The sequence below is a fragment of the Gopherus evgoodei genome, chromosome 24 (assembly GCF_007399415.2).
Source record: "Gopherus evgoodei ecotype Sinaloan lineage chromosome 24, rGopEvg1_v1.p, whole genome shotgun sequence".
Lineage (NCBI taxonomy): Eukaryota > Metazoa > Chordata > Testudines > Testudinidae > Gopherus > Gopherus evgoodei.
The window spans coordinates 9,223,524-9,246,234 of record NC_044345.1 but is presented as its reverse complement, the minus strand read 5'-3'; the positions used below and the strand labels follow the sequence as shown (position 1 = coordinate 9,246,234).

The following is a 22,711-nucleotide window of genomic DNA, read 5'->3' as shown; positions in this document are numbered from 1 at the left end:
ATTGCAATTACCATGGAAACGCATGGATTCTGTCTTTCTCTCTCTGTACATAGGGTTCAGATCCCTCCCTACCCCCCAGATCCTGCTTATGGGGACCTTTTAGTACAGGATGTTAAGTGAAAAAGGAACAAATGTGCGTCTGCTGGCTTGGTCTCTGGTTGGGGAGGTTTGACTGGGTGGAGTCACTGGCAGATTTCATTTCTGCACACCACACAGGAAATGAAATGCACTCCCAGAACGCAGAGCGAAATCGCTGTGCTCAGCCACTGTGTGTGTGTGTGTGTCCATGCAGGCAAAGGGCTAGAGACACAGAAAGGGTGAGACACCCATTACCTATATTCAGATGTTGCATTGACTCAGCCTAAACCAGTTTCAAAACCCATTCTAGTTAAACTGATGCAAACTCGTGTGGATGTTCTTGTATCAGTGTTGTGACTGTACATTTACCGGCACAAGGTACACCAATATGTCATGTTTCAAACAATCTACAAGCAACCACACACAACTGGGCACTGATTGCACTGAATTGGATAAATAGCTCTCCCAATCTCATGATATTTGGTGTCTTAAAGCTCCAGCAGATGGAATCAGGGGATTGCATGAAGAGCTCAGCTTTCATGCAAAAATTCCTAGGTTCTTAGGCCTCACAGCTGCAGAGAAAAGCTAGAAAATGTGACCCCCTGAAGTCAGCAAAGGAAGAGACTCCACAATGTTTTATTTTTCAAAACACTGCATGATTTTGAAGCCGATCTTAAGTTGTTTCAGCGGCTGGGCTCCTGATTTTTCAGCGCTTGGGGAAGGTGATCCTGGAGCTCAGCACTTGTCTACACTCAGACTGGAACCAAAAGAACTAGATCAGGAGTCATCCCCCCTTCTGGCTGTCTCAGCCTCAGCCCGGATGTGGAGACTCCTGGCTCGATTCTGAACATCTTAGTTCCATTCAATCGAGGCTGATTTTTTACTGATTTTAGATGCCAGGGGAGGGAGAGACCAGAGCCAGAGAACTGCAATTCAGGATCCTAGATCCAGACCCACTTGGGGTCCCCATGATCCCACCCATCCCCCTGTTTAGAGTGGCAGTTGCAGGGGCACCCATACAAGAGATGTCTTCTGGGGGCCCAGCACTAGTCTCTTAGCGCGGGGCAGTGCTTCCCCCACACCAGACCGATACTCCTTGCCTTAGACGGCTTTGGTTTGTCCCAGAGGAGGGAGGGCTCCTCCCCCACTCAAGCAAAGGGCTCTCTGGGGGGGCACATAAAGACCCCCACCCCCTCACCGTGTAGCAGAACCATGAAGGTGTTACCCCCCCCCACCAATAGACACCCTAAACATCTCTCCCCCAGTGCTCGCCATAAATATCTTTTCCCCCCGCCCCATGCTCATCCTAAATTTCTCCTCCTTCTCCTGGTACTCACTCTAAATTCCTCCTCCACCAGGTGCTCACCCTAAACCTCTCCCTCCAGCACCCAATTAAGGCAACCTGTGACCCCAGCCCCTGCACCTTTGCCCTGTCCTGTTTGGTTTGCAGTATCAGGAGCTACCTGCACAAGAGATAGATTTGTGGGAGCCCTGCTCTGCTTCCTCTCTGAGTAGCCTTGGGCCTCTCACCTCCACAAACAAATAGCCCCTGCCTTAAGCAGGTGGGGTCCACCCCTGAGAAGGGAGGACACGACATCTTTATTCTCAAAGGATTTTGGGGTGGGGCAGGCTGGAGACGTGACCCCAGCAGAGCCAAATGGCTGCAGAGAGAGTCCCTGCTGTGGTTGTGTCATTAGGGGCCCCAAAGCAGCAGGTATCAGCATTAACCTGTTGAGATGCATGGGGCAGCACACGCCCCTCAGAGCGATGGGCTTAGGCTCTCTGCAGACTCAGGCAGCATCGCTGTAGCACTTACACCAGGTCACATTTTCAAGGTTGTCTTTGTGCCCGTAAGGGCTAGAGACATCACCCTTTTGAAAGCAAGCACTGAGCTAGTGTTATCACATGCCTTTGGGAGCTGGGGTGCTAAACAGGGGCCTGTAGTGCTTATACCTTCCTCAGGCCTTGGGTGAGAGACTAGCTCTGGTTATTATATGACTGAAAACAGCTAAAGGGGACCCCTCTTTGGTACATGTTGCAGAGGCCATGCAGTTCTGAGTGACCGTAACTGTGGCTGGCTGGCTGCTACCGTATATACAGTGATTACATCTGCCACCTTGCAGCTACTGCCTCTGCAAATGCCCACCTCCCACCAACTCTTCTGAGTGTGTCAGTGAGCTGAGAGGTCCTTCAGAGCGGGCGGGGCTAAAGCCCAGCCCCCCATTTGCTCCATCACCCACAGCCGCGATTGCCGCGCTGCAGCACGACCCACCAGCCGCTCTGATGACTGAGCAGCCCAGGGATTCGCGACCACATGAGTTTCGGATCGCTGGATGGGCTTCACGCTAAGAACCAACGCAACCAGCGCTTCATCGCAGGCTGATTTCACAAGGCGCATGCCAATGATCTAGACGATTAACAGATACCATCTAATTACGGCCATGACATGGCTCTTTTTCTGCAACATTTCACTTCAGGAGCGGCATTGTGTGAACACCAAGCAACCACCCGCCACCATTGTCTCTGCAACAAGAGACAGAAAATGGAACACAGTCAATCAGGGCAGAGCGAGGCCTCTCACAGCCTCTAGCACTCCCTGATCTCCTCTCTCTGGGCTCATCAGCTAAGAGGGTTGACCTTGTTAGTACACAAATAAGGGAAAACCCAAGATGCTGCAGGAAGTGGCGGCTGTGAATTATAGATGCATCCTTTTCTTGTTCTCATTACTGAACAACTTCCTGGCACAACTCCCTCTAGGGGAACCATCCTCTGACTGAGGTCCTGGCCTCTTCGGTACGGCTGACATGCCATGGCCCTGGTCACTTTTTATGCTCATGTCCTGCCCACATTTCAACTGGGGAAATGAACATTCTGGTCCCCTATATTCTCCCTCACTTTCAGTTGGGCACAATATCCCCTCTCCTGTTAGAATCATAGAATATCGCAGGATTGGAAGGGACCTCAGGAGGTATCTAATCCAACCCCTGCTCAAAGCAGGACCAATTCCCAACTAAATCATCCCAGCCAGGGCTTTGTCAAGCCTGACCTTAAAAACCTCTCAGGAAGCAGATTCCATCACCTCCCTAGGTAACCCCTTCCAGTGCTTCACTACCCTCCTAGGGAAAAAGTTTTTCTTAATATCCAGCCTAAACCTCCGTCACTGCAACTTGAGACCATTACTCCTTGTTCTGTTAATTCCAGATTGCCGTGCAAGCATTGCCTTGCAGATGCTCAACCTTCCACCCCAGAGGTGGCTGCATTTCCTCTTTGGGTGAAGCGCTACTTGTACAGAGCTAGGCCCAACCTGTCCAAAGTGGCCGCTGATGCAGTTTGGGGGAGCCCAGCGTGAGACACAGAGGGTCTGGTTTCTAGGGAGGCTGCAAATCCACTGCCCCCATGTGGAGTTGTGGGTGCTCAGCGCCTCTGAAAATCACATCTTGCTGGTCTCACGTTGGATGCCCAGAACTGACAACCCATCTCAGTGGCAGCTGCGTTTGAAAACGCCGGCCTTCGAGATCACTTGGGGCATGACAGTCTCTCTTAGCTGCTTCCCACTGAGGAGCATGGAGCCATTCGAACCCCAGCGGGGGGTTGTAATTCACAGTTTAGGACCCGATACATCTCCTGGAAAGCACTATATCCCCAGGACGACTGGCCCCGTGCAACCGGACCGTCGACATTAACGGCCTGGAAGGAGCCCAGTTCCTGCTATCGGAGGCAGCCACCTCATAGCAACCCATTCGGAAACGTATCAGGCTCCATCTCAGAGCTAGTTACGTTGTTTGCTCCAGCTCTTTCCACCAGGAGGCTGGTCCAGACCCCCCCACCTCGCCGGGTCTCATTTCCAGCATAAATTAATTCCAGGCCAGTTTATCCCCATTTGTTCTTGTGCCAGTTGTGGCGTTAATAGCTTTTCTCCTTCCCTGGTGTTTCCCCCCTGTGTGTTTACGGACAGCCATCACATCCCTTTTCAGAAACCAGCCAAGCCGGTTGGGTCTGCACTTGTAAGACAGGCCCTTTATCTCTCTGATCAGCCTAGTTCCCTTCTTAGCACCTGGAATTTCCGAGGTGATCCGGGGACAGGAAACAGACACAGGTGGAGTATCAGGGGCTTCTGAGCACAGAGGAGCACTTTGGAGTGACGGCACGTGGTGCTCTCCTAAGCTATCCCTGATCATATCATGACAGGTCAGTGACTCCTGACGTAGCCGACCTGCCCATTCGAGAAGCAGTTTAGCAACAAGAATGGCCTGGCACCAAGAGGCAGAAACTCTCCTGCCTCACCCCAGGCATAGGCTGCAGCTGACCATGTGTGTGGCTGGAGGAGAGGATAACGCTCGCTGAACATGGTTCCTGGCGCACCAGCCTGCACAGCAAAATGTGGTTCCTGCCCGACCAGGTGATTTCAGCTCAGGCGACCTTCCTGGAAAGTGACTAACAGCTGCAAGCTCTGCCCTTGTGGGGACGGGGAAAGTACTGGGAGGCGACTGCAGGGCGGACGCGGGCTGATTCCAATCCTACAACCCCTCCCTTCCACCCCCCTCAGCGACTCAGGAGCAGACCAGAGTTACTGCAATGTCAGAGCCTTTGCTGCAACCTGATGATTATATCTGTGACCCAGCTGTGTGTGACCAGGCGTCTGGCTCTTAAACTCTGCCTCTTGCTGCTCACGTGCCAGGGGATGACGAGAGGCCAGAATAAGCAAATTTAGGAGCCTAAATCCAGATTTAGGAAGCCCACTAGGATTAAGTAATACCTCAAGGCTCCAACTGCGATCAAGGTCCCCACACACACTGAAGGACAGCCCCTGCCCCAGAGAGCTTGCAGTTTGAATAGACAAAGCGTGAGGGGGGAAACTGAGGCACAGAGAGGCCATGACTTGCCCACAGTTGCACAGCTGGTCAGTGGCAGAGCTGAGACTAGATCCCTGAGGTGTCCGAGTCTGGTGCTGCATCCATTAGACCATGCTGCCTTTGTGGATCTACATTGAAATCAATGGAAGTTAGGAGCCTAAATATCTTTGAGGATCTAGGCCACTACAGGGAGAGATGCTGCAGGCAACCAATCAGGAGAGGGAGCGATAGGTGAAGCAGTCTGGCTTCCAGAGGTGCTGGGTGTAACCCACTGCGCCGGGGGTGCCAGGAAACCTGCTGGATCCACAGGGGTTTCAACAGCACCCAGCGGCTCAGGAGAGCTGCTGGGGAATTTCTCAACAAATTGTTTTTTTCACCAAAAAATGCAAATTGGTCAAAACCAAAACTGGCTCATGGGTCAGGGTTGAATCTCCCAATGGGAGAAAACCTTGAGGAAAACAGCCCTGACACGGCCAGCAGGGTCTGACATTTTCAAAATGCACCAGGCCAGTTTTCTGTCTCAAAGCGACTTTTTGGTTTGAAATTTACGCTAATATGACCAAAAAAAAAAAAAGATTGGAATCCGAATAAAATGTTTCCTCTGACCCGACAGGAACAAATTAGCTTTTTTCACTCATGAGGATTTCCGAGATTTCAATTTTCTGTCCCAGTTCGAGAGGGGGAAACATTTCAAAATCACCGGAGTATTTGTGGGATGGGAACCTTGTTCTGTTAGGGAGCGCCAGTCCTCTGGTCTTTCCAGCTGCACAGGCCCAGCTGCCAGCTCTGGAGGGGCCTGGCGCAAGTCTCGCTGAGATGATGGTCATTAAAAGAGCTTTCACAGCTCCCAGCTTAAAAATCGGATCCCTTACCTAACTGCCTGCGGGCTCCTGTCTTTGCCAATGTCAGCCTTAGACACCCTGTGCCTCAGTTTCCCCATCTGTAAAATGGACATAGCCCTAATCACTCCCCCCCCTTTTAAATGGGTCTGTCTTCCTCAGGCAAGAGGTACTGGGACATAACTGCAAGTTAGCATGGTTCTAGCACAGGTGCACCTGCTGGTGACAAGACATCCCAGCATGCAATGCTCTAGTCAGCTCGAAGCAGCCAGGCCAAAGCAATGCATGTTGGGATACCTGCCACTCGACCAGCAGCACCTCAGCACTGGGTGACGCCAGTCTGCTCCACTTCCCATGAACACCCGTGGGTGCTGCTCTCAGGTGTGGAACAAGGCCTTGCAGGGCACCCCCACGGTAGCCCCGGGTCCCTCAGCATGTTTACTAAGCACTTCCACTAGGGCCTTGCTTGCATTTCCTTCTGCAGCTCCCGCTGTTGCTCAATCTGCAGTGATGCAAGTGTCCTTGTCAGCAAGAGCCCAGCAACTGCAAAACAAGCAGCATGATTCATGCCTCCACCCGCCTCTTGCTGTGCATCGAGCTGCCTGTTCTGCCCAGTGGCAGGTCCTGGCACCCGCTACACAGAGTCAACTTCCTGTATGTAATATGCAGATCTCCTTCCTATCACCACCCTGATGCCACCTCTGCTGAACCGACCCTAAGAACCAGGGGGTGGGGCAAGGACATTGCAGTGAGGGCTTTGTCCCTGTCGGGTGCCGGGGCACTGCAGGGAGGGCTCTATCCCTGTGAGGTGCCGGGGCACTGCAGTGAGGGCTCTGTCCCTATGGGGGTGCCAGGAACACTGCAATGAGGCCTCTATACCCGTGGAGTGCCAGGGGCACTGCAGGGAGGGCTCTATCCCCATGGGGTGCCAGGGGCACTGCAGGGAGGGCTCTGTCCCCATAGGGTACCAGGGGCACTACAGCACAGGCTCTATCCCTGTGGGTGCCTGGGGCACTGCAATGAGGGCTCTCGCCCTGTTGGGTGCCAGCTGTCCCAGGACTCTGCCTCTCACCCCTCCAGCTCTAACATGGGAATGGGAGCCGTGTGGCCAATGCCAGCCCAACCTCCAGCCCTGGCACTGGCCACATCACTAGGAATAGTGGGGGCAAAAGACATATCTGGCTTCAAGACTAAGCTTGATAAGTTTTATGGAGGGGATGGTATGATGGGATAGCCTAATTTTGGCAATTAATTTGGCAATTGATCTTTGATTATCAGCAGGTAAGTATGCCCAGTGGTCTGGGATAGGATGTTAGATGGGGTGGGATCTGAGTTACTACAGAGAATTCTTTCCTGGGTGCTGGCTGGTGAGTCTTGCCCACATGCTCAGGGTTTAACTGATTGCCATATTTGAGGTCGGGAAGGAATTTTCCTCCAGGGCAGATTGGCAGAGGCCCTGGAGGTTTTTCGCCTTCCTCTGCAGCGTGGGGCACGGGTCACTTGCTGGAAGATTCTCTGCAGCTTGAGGTCTTCAAACCACTATTTGAGGACTTCAATAACTCAGACACAGGTTAGGGGTTTGTTACAGGAGTGGGTGGGTGAGATTCTGGGGCCTGCTTTGTGCAGGAGGTCAGACTAGATGATCATAATGGTCCCTTCTGACCTTAAAGTCTATGAGTCTATCTGAAAGCAGCAGCCTAGGTTCTGTCTGTTTTACCTTTGGACTCCAGATTGAGGCAGGGGCTCCCTGGGCACTGGAACCCTGTGGTTACCCCACAGAGCATGCCAGCCTCCCTGCCCCTGGCAACGGGCCCCAAGCTCTGACGGTCCCTAGGGAGGGCAGGGATCCCCTGGGCTGGGACGCTTTGCTTGGAGACACGGCCCATGGAATGTGACTGTTCCCTGACTGCAGGAGCCTGATTCAGGGACCTGGGTTTCCAGCGGGATTGTGGGAATGCTGCAATTCTACATGCCAAGCTAGCTTGTACTGATGGCTCAGGGCCAGCCCAACACCCAGCACGACGGGGCCCTGTGACAGCTCAGCCCAATGTCTGGCATGACGGGGCCCTGTGACAGCTCAGGGCCAGCCCAATGCCCGGCACGACAGGGCCCTATGACAGCTCAGGGCTGGCCCCATACCCGGCACGACGGGGCCCTGTGACGGCTCAGGGCTGGCCCCATACCCGGCACGACGGGGCCCTGTGACGGCTCAGGGCTGGACCCATACCCGGCACGACGGGGCCCTGTGACGGCTCAGGGCTGGCCCCATACCCGGCACGACGGGGCCCTGTGACGGCTCAGGGCTGGCCCCATACCCGGCACGACGGGGCCCTGTGACGGCTCAGGGCTGGCCCCATATCCGGCACGACGGGGCCCTGTGACGGCTCAGGGCTGGCCCCATACCCGGCACGATGGGGCCTGTGACTGCTCAGGGCCAGCCCCACACCCAGCATGATGGGGCCCTGTAACGGCTCTGTGACGGCTGCGGGCTCTGTGATGGCTCAGGGCTGGCCCCATACCCAGTGCAACCTTGATTCAGATGATAAGTGAGACCAGGACTCTGCAATACTGGCTCAAAGCGGCACCTGGAAGCCTCCTGTTCCATCTGCCCAGGCTGCTCTCAGGCAGCAAAGCGGGAGGCTCAGGAACACGCCCAGAGAGGCCCAGTGCAGAGGCAAGTGGATGTTCACAGAAAGCCGAGGCTGCACCAGCCCAGCCCCACCGCTGGCGGCGAGGGTGGCTCTGTGCTGGAGACACCAGCCCAGCAGAACTGGGGCTCCGGAAGGGTCCCCACCAAGCAATGGGTCAGCACCCAGAGAGGTGTCTCCTGGCCCATTCCCTGCTGCCGCCCCATGGAAGTTCAGCCACCGGAGGAGCAAACCGCCCTTACCTTCCTGGCCAGAATGTTGGAGGTGCTCCAGCAGGTCACACCCAAAGACCCGGTCCTTGGCTGCTCCTTTCCGTTTCACCTTCTGCCGGGCTTTCATGGCGAGAGACATGGGGATGGTTGGAGCAGCCTGGGGGCTTCCGGGCTCTAACGCACAAGCCCCAGCCCTTGCCGCTGGGACCACCTGGTCCACATCGGGGCTGGGTGGGCCGATGAGGAAATCCTCAGCCCACGGCTCCTTTGATGGCTGCCATTCACCGAGCAGCCCGGGGGAGGTGTCTCTTCCTCAAATCCATCCCATAGTTGCCTCTACAGCATCAACCTCTGGCTGCCGAAATCTTCGCTTGGGCTGGATCCAAACGAGAAATCAGTCCAGAGAGCGTCTGTGGCCTGGGAACGAAGCCCTGAAAGCCCAGCCTCAGGGTGTGGGGAGCCCCGGGCCGGGCGGCTCAGCAGCGGAAGCAGCACCCAAGAGAGGAAGCTGCCGAGGCCCAGGCCTGACGTAAAACTCGTTGCACCGTTGCACTCCTGTTCTCTGTCAGGGCTGGGGATCGGCACCCGGCAGGAAGTGAGTTCTGCTGCCTCCAAGCTGACTTCCTGCCCAAGCATCTTCAAGAAACCACAGGGTGCAAAACAAATACCACAGACACACAGACCCACCCCCCCGGGGTCGCACGCACTCCCATGGATGGGAATCCAAAGCCGGCACACATGGATTCACACCTACGGCCTGTCAGCCTCAGACACATGGAGTCACTCACCCACGCATCGGCTCCCATGCACACATGGACTCACACATACATGGACTCCCACATAGATTCATACACACACACGGAATAGGATCCAAATCGAAAACAAGACACACACTCAGCCACACACACAAACACCTACAGAGAGTAACACATGCATACCTTGGAAATAGATCCAAATCTAACACACACGAGTCACAAACACATGGGATCCAAATCCAACATACAACACACACACCGAGTCACACACACACACACCTTGGAAATGGATCCAAATCTAACACACACGAGTCACAAACACAAGGGATCCAAATCCAACACACACACTGAGTCACACACACACACATCTTGGAAAGGTATCCAAATCTAACACACACACAGAGACTCACACACCCAAGTTTTGATGTTGAGTGGTGTCTTCTCACCTTCTCCCTCGACACCAGACCTGTGGTCTTAGACTTTTGCCAACCCTTCGTTAGCTTGGGCGAGAGCGGTGCTATTACAGGCCACCTCCCTGGATGGAGGCCCCACCCCGGTTCACTTCCACATCGGGAGAACTGGGGATGGCACAATTCCTGCGTGTACCAAGAGGGGAGCCCTTAGGAATCAGTCTTCATGTGGGTCACCAGGCCACGGTGGTGGGTGCTGGCAGAGTGGAGACCCCAGGCACTCTCCACAGGCAGGAGAGCATCCCTCAGCCCAGACAGGGTTACTGCCCGGAGGAAGGGGAGTTTAAAGGCCAGCAAGGCCCATGCTAGTGAAAGGCAGGTAGAAATGCATTGGAAAGCGCCAGCAGCCTGCTGCACGGCAAGCCAGGGAGAGATTTGTCATCACTTTAGCTCTCATGCAAGTTTAACAAACTCCCTTGGAGTGAGGGTGGGAACAGCAGGTTTCGACCCACGCCCGCCCGCCCCCGCCGCTGCCATCCCTGAGCTCCAAGGCAGGAGCTGCTCTGCCTGTCCGGAAGCCAAGGGAGGCTGGCCCAGATCCCAGCTCTCAAGAGTTTCCTCAGTTTCCTTTATAGAACTGAGGGGCTCCCACCGTCTGTGTCGCAGCTCAGTCCTCCAGCGCCAGCCTCCCCCTCGGCCCCGAGCCACGGATGCTGCACACCGGGAAGATGCTGCAGGACGCAGGACAGGGATCGGCTCATCCAACAGCATCATCTTGGGCTTGGAAGGAAACATTTCCATTGGCCCTGAGACTTTGACACACACTGATACACATACACAGATACGCGCACACACACACACACACACAGATGCACAGATACACACACACTGATACACATATACACACTGATACACACACACTGATACACATACACAGATACTCATCATATACTGATACACACTGATACACATACACACACTCTCTCATATAAGACACACAGACACAGATACTCGTATACAGATACACACACACATGAATACATACACACACACTGATACACAGATATACATACACACACATACTCATCATATACAGATACACACACACTGATACACATATACACACTGATACACACACACTGATACACATACACAGATACTCATCATATACTGATACACACTGATACACATACACACACTCTCTCATATACAGACACACAGACACAGATACTCGTATACAGATACACACACACATGAATACATACACACACACTGATACACAGATATACATACACACACATACTCATCATATACAGATACACACACGAATACATAGATACACACACGGATACACATGCACACACAAATACTCATATACAGATAAACACATACACTGATACACACATGCACACACTAATACACACACATACACTGAAACACAGATACACACACAGAGATACTCGTCATATATAGATGCACACACACAGATACACAAACACACACAGATACATACACACACTGATACACACACACACTGATACATACACACAGATACACATACACACACGCACATGGATGCATACACGCAGATACTCATCATATACACATACAGATACACACAGATGTACATACACAGATACTCATATACAGATACACACACACACAAATACATACACACACACATTCATCATATACAGATACACACACACTGATACACACACACGCAGAGATACTCATCATATATAGATACACACACACACACACACACACAGATACACCCCCCCCACACACAGATACACATCATATACAAATACACACACACACTGACACATATGTACATGGATACATACACACACACACACACACTCATCATATACAGATACACACACACACAGCTACACCTCCCCCCACAGATACTCATCATATATACACACACACTGATACACACGTACATGGATACACACACACAGATACTCATCATATACAGATCCACACACACAGCTACACCCCCCCCACACACACAGAGATACTCATCAGATACACACACTGCTACACACAGATACACATACTCACACATTGATACGCATACACATTCATCATATACAGCTACACACACGCTGCTACACACACACAGACTTTGACACCCACCCACCCCTGCAGCCACACTGCCGAGTGGTCGTGTTAGCAGCTGACAGATTGGGCTCACTTGGGCTATACCATGTAGCCTTGCAGGAGTGGCCAGCTTGAGTGCCCGGCATCACTACACCCGAGGGAGGGGCTTGTGTGTGTGGACGAAAGGCGTGTTGCCAAAACACAAGCTGACTTTGCAGTGAAGACAAGCGCACTCCCAGATGCAATTGCAAGTCCATGGGTCAAGATCTAATGCATCCGAGGGTGCTGAGGGAGTTGGCTGATGTGAGTGCAGAGCCATTGGCCATTATCTTTGAAAATTCATGATGATCGGGGAGGTCCCAGACAACTGGAAAAAGGCAGATACAGTGCCCATCTTTAAAAAAGGGAAGAAAGAGAACCTGGGGAACTACAGACCAGCCAGCCTCAATTCAGTCTCTGGCAAAATCATGGAGCAGGTCCTCAAGGAATCCATTTTGAAGTACTTGGAGGAGAGGCAGGCGATCAGCAACAATCAACATGGGCAAGTCACACTTGACCAACCTGATTGCCTTCTCTGATGAGATAACCGGCTCTGCGGATATGGGGAAAGCGGTGGATGTGATATATCTTGACTTTAGCAAAGCTTTTGATATGAACAACAAGGAGTCTGGTGGCACCTTAAACACTAACAAATTTATTTGGGCATAAGCTTTCGTAGGTAAAAAAACTCACTTCTTCAGATGCATGGAGTGAAAGTTATGATCTCCCACAGTATTCTTGCCAGCAAGTTAAAGACATATGGATTGGATGAATGGACAATACGGTGGATAGAAAGCCGGCTAGACTGTTAGGCTCAACAGGTAGTGATCAATGGCTCAAAGTCTAGTTGGCAGCTGGTAGCAAGCAGAGTGCCCTAGGGGTCGGTCCTGGGGCCAGTTTTGTTCAACGTCTTTATTAATGATTTGAATGATGGGATGGATTGCACCTTCAGCAAGTTCGCAGATGACACTAAGCTGGGGGAGAGGTGGATATGCTGGAGGGTAGGGACAGGGTCCAGACTGACCTAGACAAACTGGAGGATTGGGACAAAAGAAATCTGATGAGCTTCAACAAGGACAATGCAGAGTCCTGCACGTAGAAGGGAAGAATCCCACGCACTGCTACAGGCTGGGGACTGATGCTAAGAAGCAGTTCTGCAGAAAAGGACCTGGGGATTACAGTGGACGAGAAGTTGGATATGAGTCAGCAGTGTACCCTCATTGCCAAGAAGGCCAATGGCATATTGGGCTGTATAGGTAGGAGCATTGCCGGCAGATTGAGGGAAGTGATTATTCCCCTCTATTCGGCACTGGTGAGGCCACACCTGGAATATTGCATCCAGTTTTGGTCCCCCCACTACAGAAGGGATGTGGACAAACTGGAGTGTCCAGCAGAGGGCAATGAAAATGATTAAGGGGCTGGGGCACCTGACCTATGAGGTGAGCCTAAGGGAACTGGGGTTATTTAGTCTGCATAAGAGAAGAATGAGGAGGGAATTTGATAGCAACATTCAATTATCTGAGGGGGGTTCCAAAAGGGATGGAGCTCGGCTGTTCTCAGTGGTGGCGGTTGACAGAACAAGGAGCAACGGTCTCAAGTTGTAGTAGGGGAGGTCTAGGTTGGATATTAGGAAACACTATTTCACTAGGAGGGTGGTGAAGCACTGGAATGGGTTACCTAGGGAGGTGGTGGAATCTCCTTCCTTAGAGGTTTTTAAGGTCCGGCTTGACAAAGCCCTGGCTGGGATGATTTAGTTGGGGACTGGTCCTGATTTGAGCAGGGGGTTGGACTAGATGACCTCCTGAGGTCCCTTCCAACCCTAATATTCTATGATTCTAACAAAACTACACATATAAAACATACAAGTATGTGCGCGCACACACTCACATGCATGCAAACACACAAACTCACATATGCATGCACAAATCATGCATGTAAATACAAACACACACATGTAAACACACAATCACAAGTGCATGCCTGTACAATCACATGTATACAACCATGTAACTATATGTACACACACACAAGTCACAGGTCTCTCTCGCTCCCGCTCTCTCTCACAGTCTCACACAACCCTGCCATGGGCACCAAACCCAGTCACTGCCCATGTGGGTGAAAGCCAAGTGCTCACATTGATCATTCCTTTTCTCCGCTCCTCCGGGCCATTTGCTCTGAGGTTCTCTGGTCTTCGCCCTGCCCGTTTGGCTGCTTCAGCCAGGCCAGGAGCCCCCAAGGAGACAAGCAAACGGGACTAACCCAGAAGTCCCAGGGTGCCAAATGGGGAATTTATTTACGAAACCAGCAGTGCATATAACAAAAAAGAACGCGCATATACATCTATATACACATAGATAGGGGGCTCTATATACACACACATTTACAGAACATGGAATCCCCTCCGCTAACTCCAGAGACTACCCCCAGACCCCTCGGAATCAAAAATACAACACAATCAAACCATCCCTCCCCCTCTGAAATCGACCTGGGCTCGTGCCCAGCGTCGCTCTCGGGAGATGGGTATTTCCTTCCCCGCCAAACCTGGCAAAACCAGGCTCAGCGAGATGGATGCTGGCAGCCAGCCTGTTTGTCTATGTCTCTCTGCCGCTGGTGGCCTTGGAGACAGGACTCCAAATTGCACCTTTGGGATTTTGTTAAAACCTGATTTTCTTTCCTTTCGCAAGCCAGTTTGAAGGTAAGAACCAATCTCAGCTTTGGGGCACCAGACGGCAGGGGGCCGGGGGCATGGCAAAGCCAGCTACTAGCACCAGGGCTTGCCTTTAGCTGAAGGATCAGGTATTGGCCATTGGTGGAAGTGGGATGCGGGACATGTAGTCTGTGCAAATAGTCCCAGAAGTCAATGGAAAGACACCCATTGACTTTGGTGGGCTTTGGATTGGGGCCTAGACAAACCCGTGTTCTGGTCCAATCTCACAGGGGGGTGAGGAGACCTGATGAGATGGGCCAGGCGTCTGAGCCAACGCAGCAAACCCTCTGTTTCTACAGCGTGGAAAAGCCCCATCCCCACTCCTCCACTTTCCCACCTCTCTCAGCACCGCTAGGGCCTGGCCCCTGCATCTCGTCATGCTGGCCAGGCAGATAGGGAGCATTACCTGTGTACTGAGCAGGACTTTCTTGGAGCCCTAACTCCAGGGCCGGCGCTTCCATTTAGGCGACCTAGGCAATCACCTAGGGCGCCAGGATTATTGGGGGGCGGCATTTTGCCGTGGGGGGGCGGGGGCAGGCGGCTCCAGTTGACCTGCCACAGGTGTGCCTGCGGAGGGTTTGCTGGTCCCACAGCTCCGGTGGACCTCCCGCAGGCACGCCCACGGCAGCTCCACCGGAGCCGCGGGACCAGCGGACCCTCCACAAGAACGCCTGTGGCAGGTCCACCGGAGCTGCGGGAGCAGCGCGCGGGGCGGCAAAATGGCCATGCGCCTAGGGTGCCAAAAACATTGGCACCAGTCCTGCCTAACTCCACCCCTGCTGAAGCCAGCAGGGTTTTACCTCGGAGCTGGGTTAGGCTGACACTCATTGCTTTAGACCCCACCACCCTAGGTCTTTCTTGCCATGAGAGTGGCCCACGGAGGGGCAGCAAAACAGAAAAATAAACCATACATAAAAACGTTATAAATATTGCCACCAGGGGGCAGCAGCATTCCACACCAGGTCAGACTAGGCCTGGAGTATCTTGGTCTGATTCCTGGTACCCACCACCAGGGACCAGGATCCAAATCCATCCCCGGCGCCCTTCCATGGACATCACACTGCGGGAGGTTCCACCCAGCCTGATGCCAAGCCCAGCCACGCCTCCAGGCCACATGTGCTCTCCCGTTAGGGTGACCAGATGTCTCTATTTTATAGGGACAGTCCCAATTTTGGGTTTTTTTTTCTCATACAGGCTCCTATTACTCTCCACCCCCATCCCAATTTTTCACACTTGCTGTCTGGTCAACCCGTACTTCCCGCTGTCAGGGACAGGGTCTGCTCTGGAGGGGCACTCCTCAAAATATAGGACGTGGGGCGAAGAGGATACAGAGCCTGATCCAAAGCCCGGGGGTTGGGGGGTGGGGGGATGTCAATGGCAAGGCTCCGGTTGGTCCCTTGGTGGAGCCACAAGTTGCCCTCCTGTGTAGACCTGCAGCATCAGCATCCCGTGGGGATGAACCCGCCTCTTTGCCAATGACCAGATGGGGGAGAGGTTTGCCACCGAATCCAAGGGGAGCAGGGTGGGGCCACCTTGGGGGAACCGTGGCCCAGCATCTGCTGAAGGGCCACCGAACCATCGTTGGAATTAGACAAATGGACCAACTTTCCCCCCTTACAAAAACTTCACCCCCCGTGAGTGTTGGGCCTGCCAACAGGCCCCTACCCCAACAGGAATAAGGCCATTTCTGGGCAGGGACAGCCCTCGGGCTTCAACCCCAGCTGCTCTGCCAATGCCAGCACCCTATGTGGGCACAGAGGAGAGTGGGACCCGGGAGTGCAATGATCTGGCCATGGGGCTATGTGCACCAGGCCTGGGAGAATGTGCTGGGCCCAGGTTCAAACCTGCTGAGGAGGGGTCCCACTGTGGCTCAGCCTGTTTGTACTCTGCCAAGGAGAGAAACCCCAGGGGAAGAATCGAACCCAGCCCAGCTGTGTAACCCAGGGAGTGTCACCCACCCTCAGCTGGTGGTGCAGTGCCTGATGCTGCTCAGGGGCCTTTGCCTTTCGGTTCACACCCAGCCTGTTAGCTCTGCAGGTCCCCAGTTCAATCCCTGCTCCCGACTGCATAGGCACACAGGGTGAGGCTTGGCTGTGGGGGGGTGGGGCTGCCCCTTTCACTAACCCAAGGGTTTAAAATACTTGTGCATTACACTGGGGTGGCGGAGGGGGAAGCCCCATGGCTTTAAACCAGGAAAAAAACCTTTGGTGAACTCGAACCCTCTCAAAGTATTTGGAGACCCTCAGAGCCCCGCTCCCCATCCCAGGACCAGAGGAGTTTTACCTCCATTAAACCATCCAGGGCAAGCACCCCTGAACCCCAGCTGGGCCCAGGTTAGCTCCTGGGGCCTGGTCCCATGGCGCTGGGGAGCTGGTGAGGCCAGGGGGGCAGCGCTCTCCAGCGTTCTCAGCAGCCCCATCTGTAGCTGTGGGACCCAGGCAGGAAGCTAGAGGGCCGAAAGAACCACAGGGTCTGTGTGGGTCCCTCAGTCTTGGTTCAGACCCTCCCACACCCCAGTGTTCATCACAGCCACAGGGGTGCCGCACCCATCATGCCAAGATGCCGAGCCCCATGGGGCGGGCTGTGTGCATGGGGCTGAAGCAGGCGCTTGGGTTCTTCTTGCCCCGCAGGTGGCGCCGATTCCCCCGCCCCCAAGTGCCCCTGCTGGGGTGTCTCCATGGTCACTTGCCCTCGACGCTAGTCCGCCCGCGGCCATTGGTGGGCACCGCAGAGCATGGAGACGTCCCAGGAATGGCACAGGAAGCCGGGGGGGCTCTCAGGGGAGCAACGTGGGGCGGCCTGTCCCCAGGGTCGCCCAGAGGACAGACTCGACAGAGGGCTGGGGTCCCATCCTCACACCGTGCTGGGGGGCACGTTTCCAAGTGCCACCGGGGTCACATGCAATGGCTCTGACTGCGCCCCCTACAAGAGGCAGCGTAAAGTGCCCTCCCCACCTCTGATCCCACAGTCGTTACCCCCCGTCGGGATGTAGGCAGCCCCCCAAGCCGTCAGAGCCGATTATGGCTAGTCCTGCCTCTGGGGATAGAGAGGACAGGGCCGGCAGGTACCATATCCTCCAGCCCCACTGCGGCAAGGGTTGGAGGGAGGAGCTGACTTGTGAGCAGCATGGGGCCCTCAGGACCAGCCAGGAAACATCCCATGCAGAGAAGCTAGGAGGCTGTTGCATGAAGCAAGGACCAACGTGGGGGGCAGGGGACCCCCCATTGGCCAGGGGCCCTTTTGCCCCATAGTGAACCTGATCCGCCCTCCCCAGAAATCCAGAGCTGGGGCAGACCGTCTGTACAAGGGCTCAGTGGGTCAGTCCCAGTGGGAGGGGCTGGCAGGCTGCAGGGGGCATCCACGTGTCCAGGATCCGGCCCTGCGCGGCACCAGGCCAGTCTGTGCCTGTGGCCCCGGGCTCACACCAGGTGGCCTCGCCCATTGATGTAGATGCCGTTGGTGGTGGGCTTGGCCCGCAGAGTGCCGTTCTCCTGCACGAAGTGGGTCATGGCTGCCTTGATGGTGTTCTCCTCCCGCTCCTCCTTCTCCTCCTCCTCCTTCTCCTTCTCCTTCTCCTCCTTCTCCTCCTCCGGGGTGGGCGCTGGGGCCGGGGGCTGCTCCGTCTGCGTCTCAATCTCCCGCACCGTCGACAGGGTGGAGTAGCTGCGCCCCTCTGCCTCCTCGCTCTGAGCCAGGGGAGACAAAGGCTGAGCTGCGGGGAGGGAGTCCCCTTCCCGGAACACCTCTTCCCACCCCCGCCCTCTGGAGATCCCGGGGCAGCCATTGGGTGGCGCTGTGGCTAGGGACAGGGCTGTCTAGCCACTAGCTGAGCAGAGCAGGTCAGGACTGGAAGGAACAGCATTGCCCCCCCACACACACACACACACACCTGCTGGGAAACCCTCTCCCCTCCTGAGAAGAGCCATAGGAGTCCGAATATCCATTGTCAGTGCATGACTTGTGGTCCTCCCAGCCCAGGCCAGTAGGGGTCAGCCAGCTCTCTGGGTGCAGCGGGGGTCTGAGCACAGCTCCCCTTTGCTCTGCCAGGGTTCAGGGCCCGAGGCACCAGGGGTTTGCTCGGCTGAACTGTGATGATGGTGAGCATTCATGCAAGTGGGTGGGGGTGGGCGTAGGCTGGAAGGGTGTGCGGGCACCGGGTGGGGGTGAAGGGGGCTTGTGAGTGTGAGACACACGACAGTCCCCCCAAGTGGAGGTGTGTGGGTGTGTAAGCCAGCGGGTGTGAGGATCTGTGTGAGGAGGGATGCGTGTGAGGGTGCCTGGGTGTAAGCTAGCGTGAGCATGTCCACACGTGTGCCAGAGCAGGGAGCCCGTCTCCGCAGGCCCGTGAGGGCCGTGTGGCCCTGCTGTCATTGCCCGCAGCAGGTCTCTCTGGGCACGGCCTTCTGCCTCCTGCTGGAAATGCCAAGGGGCCTGTGGCTGACGCAGCACCAGCCCATGGCAGAGGGCGACAGGTGTCCAGGCTGTTTGGCATCAGGCCGATATATGATTCATGTCTCCCTGGCTACACATGGGGCTTTTCACTAGGGACCACCTGCCCCCCAGGCCACATCCCTGCTAACCAGCTCCTTTAGCCCATCTTCAGCAGCGTTGGCCAGGGGGAGCCACAGAGAGGTGCATCATGGGGGCCTGGACCATTGCTTTCCAAGCCACCGGCTGCAGGGGTTCCAAGGGGTGGGAGGGGTCCCCCTGGACGCCAATCCCCATCTGACTCCTGACCCCACGGGACTCTGCATGGGGCTCCCGCGGCCACCTCCCCGGGGCCGCGACTCCGAGCTCAAAGGGAATCAGCAGAGGACAGGAGCAACGGGAGCCGCCCTGCAGGGCGAGCTGAGAGGGCCCCCCCAAGGGCCGCGCCTCACCATAACGGAGCAGATGCTGGTGCCGCGCAGGCTGTCCCCCCGCAGGCTTCCCTGCCGGCTGTCCCCCCGCAGGTGCAGGGTTTCCTCTGTCTGAAAAACAGAGAGAGGGGGAGGGTGACAAACGCCTGGTCCCAGCAGCCTCTCCCCCGCCAGGGCCAGCCAGGGCAGGGCGAAAGGGGCAGGTTGCCCCAGGCCCATGTTCGAGGGGGCCCCCGAGCCCGCGGCACTGGAATCAGTGGCACTGCGGCACTGAGTGCCAGGGCACAAGGCTGCTCCTTGGATCAGACTCACTGCACTGCAGGGGCAGCCAGGCCGAAGCTGAGCGGCACTGCGACCCAGCGTGCTGGGTCCCCATGCCCCACACAGGGAGCCAGGCCCAGGCCCGTGGGACGGGTGAGTCACCGCTGCAGGGTCCTTGCGGGGCGGGCTCTGCCCCCAGCCCAGTACCCATCAGTACCTCCCATCAGTGTCTTTGCACCTGTGGCAAGGTTTCTTCCTCTGTCTCCAGGGTCATTTTGGGGGGCTGGGAGGAGCTCAGTTTCAGATTTTGCCCTGGGCATCCAAAAACCTGCCCCCAATTACCTCTATACAGCCCAGTAGCCATCCCCAGTGATCCCTATGGGGCCAGGCAGCTGCCCTCCTGTGACTCCCTCTGGGTCCCAGGCAGCTGCTCCCCCGGGACCCGTTCAGGCTCTGGGTAGCTGTTCCCAGTTACACTGCATGCGGCCTGGGCCCCAATGGGGTTGGGTTGCCCTGTCTACCATCCCCAAACTTCACTCGTCTTTCCACATGTTTCCTGCAGGGGGTGCTGGGTTCATTACTGAGCCAGCTCCCCTGCAAATCAGATGGGGAGAAAATTCATCATAATAGTGTGAGTGTGGGTGTGGGGGCTGAATATCCCCACCAGTGCCCCACTTCCTCCCCATTGGACTCGGCCCACTCTCCCGGCCTCCTCACCTGGTTCCGGGTGCTGGCACTGTGGCTGGAGTACAGGCGCCGGATGGAATTCTCCCTTGTTAGGGTCAGTTCCTCCTCACTGCCAGGTAGAGAGACACGAGGGTGAGCAGTGAGATCTGCATCCTGGTCAGCCCCGGGAGCCCCGTGGCCTGGCTGAACTGTGGTGCTCTCATCAAACCCCATGGCCGGGCCTCCAAGGCTGCTCATGAGACCTGCTCCCAGCCTCCTGTATCCTGGCTGGCAGAGGTTAGCGCAGTGATAAGGGAAGCCTGAGGCAGGATCTGGGTGCCAGAGTTTAGGTGGCTGCCCAGTCAGGGGCAGGGAGGGAGAGAAGCCTGTCTGCAGGGCCTGGATCAAGGTCTGTCTCAGCAGGGCTCTGGTCATAGTCAGTCAGCAGCTACACCTCCAGGCAGGGCAGAGGGCTTGTACACCTCCGGGGGCTGAACCGACCAGGTAAAGCCAAGCATTGGGTCATCACTGCGGTGAAGGGAGGCATTTCAAACCACCCCAGGCCCAGTCGGGGGCCAGAACGACTCCCAGGTGACACCTGACGCGGAGCTGGCAGAGGTTAAAACGACAACTGCCTGGATCATGCTACGACTTACTCACAGGGGGAGCACAGGGCTGGGATAGCAGGGGGCTGTGGGTTGGGATTGAGGGGCACTGGCAGAGCGGTGGGGGGAGCCCAGGGCTGGGACAGCAGGGGGCTGTGGGTTGGGATTGAGGGGCAGAGCTGTGTGTGTGTTGGGGCTGGGATAGCAGAGGGCTATGGGTCGAGATTGAGGGGAATCAGCAGAGCTTGTGGGGCAGGGCCGGGGACGGAGCTTGCCCGGCTGCTCTCTGCAGCAGACCCAGCTGTAGCCAGCACCATCCGTCCCACGCTGCCCACTGGGCCTCCCATCTGGTTCTTTGCTGCTGCTCGACCAGTCCAGCTCAAGAGCCAGGTCCCCAGGCCTCAGGCTCACCACCCAGCAAGCAACAGTGATTACGCTTCATGCTAGGGCAGGCTCCCTGCTACAGTGATTTATGCAGGGGCTCAGCCAGGCGAGGGGGATTGGTGTATCTCTGGTGGGAGGGGGGAAGCGTGTGTTCCAGGAAGCCATCCTTCCCCCCTCGGTCCATCTCTTACTATTTCTCAGAGATGCGCCTGGTTTTCCGTCGGTGGTAGAGGGTCATGAGCACGACGACCAGGACCAGCAGGCAGAGCAGCACGGCCGCGATGACGCCCACCACCACCACCGAGGCCGAGACCACGTTCACCTTCTGCAGCTCGCTCTCTGCTGGGGGGGACAGACAGGGAGAGGCTGAGACGGCAGCCTGGGGGGCACGGCACAGCCAGTGTCTGAGCAACAAGGGTGGGCCTGCAGGAACCCGGACTCCAGAGCTAAAGGGGCATCAGACTAGACAGACAGATAGGTACTTGGACGGACAGATGGATGGACAGACAGATGAATGGATGGAGAGATGGACAGATGGAGACGGATGAGTGGACAAATGGATAGACGGATGGATGGATGGATAGATGGATGGATGGACTGATGGACGGATGAGTGGACAGATGGAAAGACAGAAGGAAGGAAGGATGGATGGGTGGGTGGACAGATGGATGGATGGACTGATGGACGGATGAGTGGACAGATGGAAAGACAGAAGGAAGGAAGGATGGATGGGTGGGTGGACAGATGGATGAGTGGGTGGACAGATGACTAGACAGATGGATGAATGGATTGATGGACAGATGGATGGATGGACAGATGAGTGGACAGATGGATGGATGAGTGGACAGATGGAAGGACGGATGGATGGATGGACAGACGGATGGATGGATGGATGGATGGATGGATGGATGAATGAGTTGACAAATGGATGGATGGGTGGGTGGGTGGATGAGTTGACAAATGGATGGGTGGATGGATGGATGGGTGGGTGGACAGATGGATAGACGGATGGATGGATGGATGAGTTGACAAATGGATGGATGGGTGGATGGGTGGGTGGGTGGGTGGACAGATGGACATCTGATGTTTAGTTATCAGCCCCAGCTGGTGCTAGCACTGAAGATCCAATCTGCTTCTGTAAGGCTAAGGATTCTCAACTCTGCTCCCTGCAGCACAGCACCCCCTAGCACCACTCAGGGGCTCAGCATGCAGAGCACTCCCTGCTGTATCACCATCCCTGCCTCGTGCGGCGCTGAGCTCTCCAGGGAGGGCTCCTTGCACAG

The 22,711-nt window shown here is 55.5% G+C and overlaps 2 protein-coding genes across 5 annotated transcripts in view; both read right to left on the bottom strand.

Moving 5' to 3' along the window:
* ARHGAP30 (Rho GTPase activating protein 30) overlaps positions 1-9,161 on the bottom strand; it is a 51,654-nt gene extending 42,493 nt beyond the window's left edge. For all 3 annotated transcript variants that reach the window (XM_030542167.1, XM_030542170.1, XM_030542169.1), the window contains exon 1: positions 8,661-9,161. In XM_030542167.1, coding sequence (XP_030398027.1) covers positions 8,661-8,769 — 109 coding nt within the window. In that variant the 5' untranslated portion in view covers positions 8,770-9,161. The remainder of the gene's footprint in view (positions 1-8,660) is intronic.
* Positions 9,162-15,342: 6,181 nt separating this feature from the next.
* NECTIN4 (nectin cell adhesion molecule 4) overlaps positions 15,343-22,711 on the bottom strand; it is a 46,800-nt gene continuing 39,431 nt past the window's right edge. The window contains exons 6-9 of one of the 2 annotated variants that reach the window (XM_030542555.1): positions 21,620-21,770; positions 20,491-20,569; positions 19,534-19,623; positions 15,343-18,339 (exon numbers count right to left, since the gene is read on the bottom strand). In XM_030542555.1, coding sequence (XP_030398415.1) covers positions 18,073-18,339; positions 19,534-19,623; positions 20,491-20,569; positions 21,620-21,770 — 587 coding nt within the window. In that variant the 3' untranslated portion in view covers positions 15,343-18,072. The remainder of the gene's footprint in view (positions 18,340-19,533; positions 19,624-20,490; positions 20,570-21,619; positions 21,771-22,711) is intronic. The other variant, XM_030542556.1, reaches the window with a different exon arrangement.